General features: G+C 34.2%; 1 protein-coding gene and 1 pseudogene across 1 annotated transcript; one reads left to right on the forward strand and one right to left on the reverse strand.

The window, feature by feature from the left end:
• Positions 1-937: 937 nt before the first annotated feature.
• LOC118842405 lies at positions 938-1,789 on the reverse strand (annotated as a pseudogene).
• Positions 1,790-2,959: 1,170 nt separating this feature from the next.
• Positions 2,960-3,892, forward strand: LOC118844161 (olfactory receptor 2AG1-like). The gene has a single exon (XM_036752006.1). The coding sequence runs from the start codon at positions 2,960-2,962 to the stop codon at positions 3,890-3,892; it is 933 nt and encodes a 310-aa protein (XP_036607901.1).
• Positions 3,893-10,869: the final 6,977 nt, after the last annotated feature.

The raw sequence follows: 10,869 nt of genomic DNA on the forward strand, positions 1-10,869 counted from the left end.
TTAGATCTGGTACTGCTAGACACCATCCTTTGCATTTTTTTCATTCTCATGATATTCTTGACCTTTTCTGCTTCAAGATGAATTTTGTTCTTATTTTTTCTAATTCTATAAAATAATTTTTGGTAGTTTGATTGATACGGCACTCAATAAGTAAATTAACTTAGGTAGAATTATCATTTTATTATATTAGCTCAGCCTATGAACAATTGATATTTTCCAATTATTTAGATATGATTTTATTTGTGTGAAAAGTGTTTTATAATTGTGTTCATAGAGTTCCTGGGTTTGTCTTGGCAAGTAGACTCCCCAATATTTTATATTGTCTACAGTTATTTTGAATGGAATTTCTTTTTTTTCCTTTTTAAGAATAAAAGATTTTATTAAAATCATTTATAAGTAAAATGAACATAATATCTTGGTGATATAAGGACACAGATGAAAGCACAAGAGGTATGTATATATATGTATATATATATGACAATACAAAAAAAGCCATTATACACATATTAATGCACTCATAAATAGAAGAATGCATTAAGTGATAGTAAATGGTTACATGACTAATTTTTCTTGATAATATGGAACTTCGTAATTCTTATTCAGAGACTTAAAAGGAGAGCCTTCTTTGCAATTTGCAGTCAAAATGCATCTTGAGTTCCTATATTTGGCACCTCTAATAAGACAACACAGACACAGATATCTGCAAAAATCCAGTATCTTTTGAAAGGAATAAAATGCCAAGGGAATGGGGGGTGGGGGGGTAGAGGTTAGAGAACTAAAAACAGAATGCATGAAAAGTGTGTGAGTGTGTATTTCTGTGTGTGTGAGAGAGAGAGAGAGAGAGAGAGAGAGAGAGAGAGAGACAGAGACAGAGACAGAGACAGAGACAGAGACAGAGACAGAGAGAAACTAAAAAGCATCAGTCCACGCTAAATCATTATTTATTCTTGGCTGTCAGGGGTTTCCGGCTGATTTGTCATTATTCTTCTTCGGAAGCTCTGGGTTTGCCTGCATGTATCTGCCATAGACATATCTGTATGTTTCAGAACGGATGTATTAAAAGACATGGGACACTCCAACCTGGAAATGGTCAGCAAATGGGGTAAACCAGGGATTAATCTCTGCTTGAAGACCTGCTTCTGACCAGTTCAATCACAAGTTTCCAAGGTCGGAGAAAAGAACAGTCAGCAGGTTCCCCTTGATTGTTGTTAGTTCAGTCGTGTAAGTTCCCCAATTGGCAATGAGGTCAGGTCTTTATCTCTAAGGCTAAGTATCTGCAACTTTGTGAGCTTCCCACTATCTGGCGGCAAGATTCAAAATCGTCGTCACTTAGGTGAAGTGCACGCAGGGTGGTAAGGTAGAAGAAGTTTCCAGGAAGAGAATTTTCATACAAATTGTTGTAAGTCAAGTCAAGGACCTCCAGGAGCCATAAAGAGCCAAATCCTTGGGGCAAAGTATTTAGCCTGTACATAACAAGGTTCAGGTGTTTGAGTTTGAGGCTGCTGATCTGCGTGGGCAACTCTTCCATTTGGTTACTGAAAAAATTCAGCACTTCCAGCTTCTTCAGTTCTGCCACGTTTGGAGGCGCAGTCGTTAGCTTGTTGTGTCTGAGAATCAGTTGTGTAATGTGGGATAAAGTAAACAACCGGTGGACATCCAGCACGTTGGAGATGCCGCGGTCACACATGTCCACCTCGGGCTGCTTCTTCTCCCGGTTCTCCTCCATCAGCTTCTTCAATGACTTGGACAATGTTTTGTAGGGCGGCGAAGTCGGGGCTCGCGCACACATCAGACAGCGACCCACAGGAGTACACACGCGATGTCGGAATTCCTCTTTGTATCTCTTGCTGCTGGATTTTGTTGGCAATATATAGAAATGCTGATGAGTTGTGTAGGTTTATTTTATAGGATCAGGGGTGAAACAAGGTTGTACATCATCGCTGTTACTCAATTTTGCACCAGAAATGTTAGCTTTATCAATAAGAAAAAGAAATTGAAGGAACTAGAATAGACAATGAAGAAACAAAGCTATCATTCTTTGCAGATGATATAATGGTATACTTAGGGAATCTTAGACAATCAACTAAAAAACTACTTGAAATAATTAACACCTTTAGCAAAGTTGCACGATATAAGAAACCCACATTCTGATCTCTGCTTTGATTAAGAGCCTTCCACTGGCTATGCTGGACAGCACCCGTACTGGGCTTTTACCCACCTGAGACAGACCTTTCCTGAAATCCTTCTAAGTTATCTTAAGCTCGAAAATTGTTTCACTGTCTTTTTACAGTTTTGGTCTCTCCAGAATCTGTTTAGAGGCTTTACTGAACATCGTTTCTGAGGGAAACTGAAGAGAGTTCCTGCCTTTTGTGCATCACCTTTCTGTATTTTTGTAAGTATTCTTCCATTTCACTTGCATTATGAAAATTATTGGCACATAATTGGGCAAAATAATCCCCAATAATTTCTTTAATTTCCTCTTCATTAGTGATATATTCACCCTTTTCATTTTTGGTACTAGTGATTTGGTTTTCTTCTTTTTTAAATCATATTAATAAATGGTTTATTTTATTGTTTTCCTCATAAAAACAACTTCTAATAATATTTATTAATTCAGTGGTTTTCTTACATTGTTTTATGAATATCATGTTTAAAAGTTTGGATTTCTAATTCGGTGTTTAATTGGGAGATTTTAATTTTATTTTTTATGCCTATCCATTGCAACAATCAGTGTACTGTCAGCCACCAACTCCACTATCAAAGTGGAAGCAGATTAATCAGAAGCCTACTTCAATATAATCTCTGAGATTGGTGCCTGGGTACAAGAAGGAGATTCTCAACTTTACACTAAGACACTTTCAATGTACTCTGTTATCAGAGACTTAGAAAACTCCTGAGTCATTTGGATACATACTTACTGAGCATCTGTCTGGTTACAGGAAATTGGGGAATCTGTGAGATGGAACTCTGGAACATTACCTTGATAAAGAGTTTCTTCCTTGTTGGAATTCTCCAAGATAGCAGGTTCCCTGAGTTTGTCTGTGCTGCCATCACATTCCTGTACCTGGTGGCCATGGCCAGTAATGGTCTTCTGCTCCTGTTGATTGCTATGGACAATAGACTCCATGTGCCCATGTACTTCTTGCTCAGCCAGCTCTCATTTATGGACCTGCTCCTCACATCTGTTGTTGCTCCCAAGACATTGGTAGATTACCTGTGTGGACAAAACACCATCTCTTTTACAGGCTGTGGGCTTCAGATGTTTCTGGAGCTGACACTTGGGGGTGCAGAAGATATACTGCTGGCTTTCATGGCATATGACCGCTATGTGGCCATTCATCACCCTTTGAACTATATGGTCTTAATGAGACCAACAGTTTGTTGGTCCATGGTGGCTATATCCTGGCTCTTAGCAGCTCTGAGTGCCCTTGTGTACACCATCTATACTATGCATTTTCCTTTCTGTGGAAACCAAGAGATTCACCACCTTTTCTGTGAAATACTTCCATTACTAAAGCTTGCATGTGCTGACACTTCACAGTATGAGCTCATGGTATACACAATGGGTGTGACCTTCCTTCTGGTCCCCCTTTCTGCTATCCTTGCTTCCTATACCTTAGTCTTGACTGCTGTATTCCACATGCCCTCAGCACAGGGGAGACAGAAAGCTCTCCTTACTTGCTCATCCCACCTGACAGTGGTTGGGCTGTATTATGGACCTGCCATGGTCATGTATGTCCTGCCCAGTGTCTACCACAACCCTAAGCAAGATAATATCCTCTCTGTGTTCTACACCATTGTCACTCCAGCCCTGAATCCCTTAATTTACAGCCTGAGGAACAAAGATGTTCTGGGAGCCGTGAAGAAGGTTATAGGACAAGACACCTCATAGCTGAAATGGCAGCATCTGGAAAAGTGCAGAGTATTTTGTTCTTAGTGACAAGAATTATATCACTCTCTGTTTGTATTTGAAGTCTCTATCCTGTTTCTCCCATTCTGGAAAATTGTCTTGGATGCTTTTTAAACCCACAATCTGAGTTCACTCTTCTATCCTTTCCTACTCTACACTCAGTCCCTACAGGGTGCATGGACTTAGTTCTTATACCTAGATTTATGTGACATTATTAAATTTCTATTTTTGATCTGCTCTTAACAGTATATGTTGCAACCATGACATCAGGGGCAAATTCTTTTGAAAAACTGACAATAATATATGCAATGACAACAATTTGACTTATTCAAAACCATTGTTCTGAGTAATATACCTGGAATCTCTAGACTGAAGACAGTGGGACATCAGTGACTGAAAGGAAATGCCTAATATTTTTCTAAAAGCAAAGTTTTAAGTTCTAAATATTGTTTTCCCCTGAGGCCCAATTATCTTTCCTCTTTTGATTTTATTTTTAATTTATGTAATGTAAGAAGCATTTCCATAACATAGTACAATAAAAAAATTCATTACATATTAAACTGCAAATCTACTATGTGCAACTTGCTATTTCTTTTGAGTATACAACAAAATCATCATGCAAATTTCTTTTTTTTCTTCCTCCCCACTCTAGAGATGACTACCATTAAATAAAAATAGCTACGTAGGGGTATATGTGTTTGTGTGTGTTTGGAATTATCCTATACATGCTTCTATTTATCAGTTCTTTCTCTGGATGCAGCTAATGTTTTTCTTCACATGTCCTTTATAGCTAATTTGAGTAGTTATAATAATCAAAATAACTTATTTGCACAAAGTCATTCCTAGAACAATACTGTTGTTACTGTGTAAAATGTTCTATTGGTTCTACTCATTTCACTCTTCATTAATTCATGCAAGACTTTCCAAATCAGTGAGTACATCATTTCTTACAGCACAGTAGTATTCCAGCATAATCATATACCACAATTTGTTCAGGCATTGCCCAATTGATGGGCATCCCTGAAATTTCCAGTTCTTTGCCACCACAAAGAGAACTACTATAAACATTTCAGAATATATAGAGTTTTTTTTAAATTTTTTTCCCTAATTATCTTTGGAAATAGACCAAATAATGGTACTGTAGGGTTGTTTAATAACTCTTTAGGCATAATTACAGATTGCTCCCCAAAATGGTTGGATCAGTTCACAGTTCCACTAACAATGAATTATTGCCCCAATTTTTCCAACATGTCACTTTCCCCTTCTATCATTTTAGCCAATCTCGTAAGTGTAAAATATCTCAAGGTTGTTTTAGTTTGCATTTTTCTAATCAATAGCGATTTAGAGCATTTTTTCCTATGACTATAAATTGTCTTTATTTCTCCATTGGAAAACTATTCATATCCTTTGGCCACTTATCAATTGGGGAATGTCTTATATTCTTATAGATTTGAGAAAATTCTTCATATATTTTAGATATGAAACTTTTATCTGATCAACAATCCATAAAATTTTTTCCCCAACTTTCTGTTTTCCTTTTCATCTTGGCTACACTTGTCTTATTTTTACAAATTTTTTTTTTAATTTAGTATAATCAAAATCATACATTTTGCACCTAACTTTGGTCACTATCTCTTGCTTCTTCATAAATTGTTTGCCTATCCATAAGTCTAATAGGTAATATATTCTGTGTTCTTTAAATTTTGTTGTAAAATCTCTTTTTACATCTAGGTCATGTATCCACTTTGACATTATCTTTGTAATTGGTGTAAGATATTGGTCTTTTCCCAGATCCTGTCATATTGATTTCCAGTTTTTTCAATAATTTTTACTAAATAATAAATTCTTATCTCAAGATCTTAAGTCTTTACACTTTTCAAATACAATGTTATTATGTTTTGTTGGTTCTGTAAGTTTTATGTCTGCTCTATTCCATTGTTCTCCCTTAGTATTTCTTAGTCAATACCAGATAGTTTTGATAATTACTGTCTTATAATACAGTTTAAGATCTGGTACTGCTAAAACTCCTTTCTTTACATTTTGGTTCACTGTTTCTTTTGATATTCTTGAATCTTCATTTTTTCCACATGAATTTTATTATTTTTTTCTAATTGACATTCAAAGTTATAATTATTATTTGTGAATTTCCCTCCATCTTATTTTTACTTACTGTGCTCCTTCTCAGATTATCCTTTTGCCCTATCCCAGTTACCTGGTCTTCTTCCCTTACCCTATTTTTCCTTATTTTAGCCATCCCTCTAAAAGTTCCCCCTCCTTATCTATTCACCCTCCTAATCTTAATCTGTATACCCTTCTAAAAGTCCCTCTCCCATCCGATCTCTACAGGATTCTCCTTTTATCATTTTCCTAATCAATTTTTTTTTTGGAAATCACCTCACCATATACAACTCGGCACAAACCTTTCTTTCAAACTATCTTAGTAATGATTATAGGCTCAAGTATATTATTACTACTAATAATAATAATTCATAATTACAAATATTAATAACATTTTAATATATCATAAGTAAACAATTTGAACTTAATCAATGTCTTAAAATTATTCTTTAATGCCTTCTTTACATTTCTTCTTGGGTTTTTGTATCAAATTTTCCATTGAGTTCTGGTCCTTTTGTTACAAATATGTGAAAGTTCATCAAATATCCATTTTGCATGCAGAATTATACTCAATTTTGCTGGATAAGTTATTTCTGGACACAACACCAGTACCTTCATTCTTTGAAATCTGATGTGCTAAGACCTTTAGTCTTTTAGTGTAGAAGCTGCTAGGTCCTGTGAAATTCTGATTGTATTTTTTTCTGCAATTTTAAAATTGTTTTTCTTGTTGCTTGCAACATTTTCTCTTTAACCTGGGAATTTTGAAACTTGGCTATGACATTTCTGTAAATTTTCTTCCTAGGATATCTTTAAGGTAGTGATCAGTGGATTCTTATGATTTCTAATTTACCTTTACGTTTTAGAACTTCAGGGCAGTTTTCCTTTAAAAATTTCTTATAATATTGCATTCAAATTTCTTTATCATAACTTTTAAGTAGTTTGACAATTCTTATATTGTCTCCCCTAAATCTGTTCTTCAGACCAGTTGTTTTTCTAATAACATGTTTCAGATAGTCCTTTTTTTCTAGTTTTATTATATTTTGTTATCCTATAACATCATTTGAATCAATTTGCCCAAGTCTAGTTTTCAAGGAGTTATTTTCTTTCTCAACTGGTTAACTTTCTTTTCATAAATTTCTTGAATTGAATTTTTTCTAATTTTAATTAATTCAGATAGATTATGTAGAACTTTGCTGAGTGACTACCAAAGTCTTATTTCTTAAGTGAAACACATGTGAATTCTTGGTTTTTGTAACTTTGTTAGACCCATAACAAGGATCAAGCTTCTCTCTACTAAGGCAGCCCAGTCTACTCTGCCCTTCTGCAAATTACGTCTTTTGTTCCAAGGTCTGTAGTCTAGGACTAAGCAGGGCAAGTCTACAGGCCTCCATTTATGCTGCATGAATCTTCTATGTATCTATTTCTTTATATATTGTCGCTCACCTTATAAAGCAAACTCCTTGAGTTCAGGAGCTCTTTTTGCCATTCTTTGTATACTTAGCACTTAACAAGGTACCTGGTACACAGATTAATAAATGCTTGTTCACAGAGTGACCATTTATTCTTCCACACAATAATAGTCTTTCAAAACCTTAACTTCTCTCTTCCAGTATAAGCATCCTGGGTTTCTTTAATGAATCCTCAAACAATGTGACTTCCACTCTTGGTGTGGTGAAGTAAAAAGCATCCTGAATTTGGCATCAGATGACATGCAATTGAATTCTGGGCTGCCATTTATTACCAAGTGACGTGGGACCAGTCATTTAGTTTATCTAGCCTCAGTTTCATCATTTACTATGAAAAAGAGATTGTACCAGATGACTTCCGTGGTCCCTTTCAGCTTAAAATCTGTGATCATGCAATTTCCTCAAAAACCTGTTTATTCTCTTCTGGACAGGAAGTTAATATATCTTTAGGAAAGTTAGATATGGTAGATCTCTGTAGAAAATTGAATGAGGATAGAAAGGAATATATCTTTTTCTCAGCATTATATCATGCCTACACAAAAACTGACCATGTATTAGGGCAGAAACCCTCACAAACAAATGCAGAAAGGCAGAAATATTAAACACATCTTTTTCAGATCATAATACAATAAAATTACATTTAATAAAGGTCTATGGAAAGGTAGATTAAAAATTAATTGGAAAGTAAATAATCTAATCCTAAATAATGAGTGGGTCAAACAACAAATCATGGAAACAATCTATAATTTTGTTAAATATGAAACTACATGCCAAAATTTGTGTGATGCAGCCAAAGCAGTACTTAGGGGAAATTTCATATCTCTAAATGCTTACATCAATAAAATGGGGGGAAAACCAAATAGAAAAAGAACAAATTAAAAACCCCAATTGAACACTAAATTGGAAATCCTGAAAATCAAAGAAGAGATTAATGAAATTGAAAGTAAAGAAAATCATTTAAGTAATCAATAAAACTAGAAGCTGCTTTTATGAAAAAAAAACAATAAAATATGTATTAAGTAGATATGTGAGGTTAAAGAAATTTTATAGTGATGATAGATTGCCATGAAATTAAAACTTGCAATCGAGACTGCTGCACTTTACCCTCCTCTTTATGCTTCAAACCAGGTATGTACCATCTCTATTGAGCACACAAAAAAGTGAGAATTAATCAAAGTCCAATGATTTTAATGTATGTTTTGGTTTGTAAAGAAAAGTATAGTAATTTCTTGTACATTATTTGGAAAATAATTATATAAGAACTTAAGTATCTGCTCCTCAATATAATGGGTAATTAAAAATTCATACACAAAATAATATGCTTAGTGTTCTATATTTGAAAATCTGAAGCAAATTTTAATTAAAAACAACACAGCCGATAAGCCAAAGGCAAATTTGATTTTTAAAAAAGAAAGAACACCTAATTCCCAGTATCAAGAATGAAAAGGGTGAATTCCTCAATGATAAAGGAAATTAGAGCAAATACTACTATCTATTTTGATTAATTATGTGCCAACAAATCTGATAATGTAAGAAACATGGATGAATATTTACAAAAAATATTGTCCAGATTAATAGAAGGGAAAATTGAATACTTAAATAACCCCATCTTAGAAAAAAAAGGAATTGAACAAGCCATCAATGAACTCCCTAAGGAAAAATCCCAAGGTCCAGATAGATTCACAGGAGAATCCTACCAAGCATTTAAAGAACAATCTAAATACTCTATAAACAATGTGGAAGAATAGGCAAAGGAGTCCTACCAATTTTATAACACAAATATAGTACTGACACCTAAACCAAGAAGAGTCAAAACAGAGAAAGAAAACTGTAAACTAGTGTCCCTAATGAATATTGATGGACAACTTGAAAATAAATTACTGGTAAGGAAATTACAGCAATGTATCACAAGGATCGTATGTTATGGCCAAGTAAGATTTATACCATGAATACAGGGTTAGTTCAATATTAGGAAAGCAATCAATATAATTGACCATATCAATAGAAAAACAACAGAAATCATATGATTATCTCAATAGAATCTGAAAAAGCTTTTGACAAAATACAGCACCCATTTTTATTAAAAACACTAGGGAGCATAGGAATAAAGGGAGCATTCCTTAAAGTGATAAGTAATTTCTACCTAAAACCATCAGCAAACATTATATGCAATGGGGACAAGAGAGAAGCTTTCCCAATAAGACTGGGGTGAAACAAGGATGCCCATCACCACCACTTTCATTCAATAAAGTACTAGAAATGTCAGCTATAGCAAAAAGAAGACAAAAAGAAATCGAAAGAATTATAATAGGCAATGAGGAAACAAAGCTATCACTCTTTGAAAACTACATAATGATATACCTAGAGAACCCTAGAGAATCAACTAAAAGAATACTTGAAATAATTAACAACTTTCACAAAGTTGCAGGATATAAGATAAACCCATATAAGTCATCAACATTTCTTTACATGACAAACAAAACCCAGCAGCAAGATATAAAAAGAGAAATTCCACTTAAAATAATTGTAAACAATAAAAATACTTGGAATTCTACCCACCAAGACAAACCCAGGAACTATATGAACACAATTAGAAAACACTTTTCACACCAAGTCAGATCTAAACAATTAAAAAAATATCAATTGCTAATGGGTAAGCTGAGCCAATAAAATAAAAATGACAACTCTACCTAAATTAATTTACTTATTCATTGTAGTACCAATTAAACCACCAAAATATTATTTGATAGAACTAGAAAAAATAACACAAAATTCATCTGGAAGTACAAAAGCTCAAGAATGTCAAGGGAATGAATAGTAAAAAAATATGAAGGTAGCCTAGCAACACCAGATCTCAAAATATATTATAAAGAATCATTCATGAAAACTATTTGGTAATGGCTAAAAATAGAATGGTGGCCCAGTGGAATAGATTAAGTACACAAGACACACTAGTCTATGACTATACTAACCTAGTGTTTGATAAACCCAAAGACCCCCGCTTTTGGGATTAAAAACTCACTATTTGACAATAAACTACTGGGAAAACTGGAAATCAATAAGACACAAACTAGGTATAGACCAACATCTCAAACCACATACCAAGACAAGGTCAAAATGCATGCATAATTTAAACATAAAAGGTGACACCATAAGCAAATTTGAAGAGCAAGGGATATTCTACTTGTCAGATCTACAGGGATGGGAAGAATGCATGACCAGATAAAAAATAGAGAGCATTATGAAATGTAAAATAGATAATTTTGATCATGATAAATTAAATCCCTTTTGTACAAAGAAAACCAATGCAACCAAGATTAGAAAGTGTAACAACAATGCTGCTTGCTGCTACTGTGGCTGTGTAAGGCCAATAAC

The sequence above is a fragment of the Trichosurus vulpecula genome, chromosome 3 (genome assembly GCF_011100635.1).
Source record: "Trichosurus vulpecula isolate mTriVul1 chromosome 3, mTriVul1.pri, whole genome shotgun sequence".
Lineage (NCBI taxonomy): Eukaryota > Metazoa > Chordata > Mammalia > Diprotodontia > Phalangeridae > Trichosurus > Trichosurus vulpecula.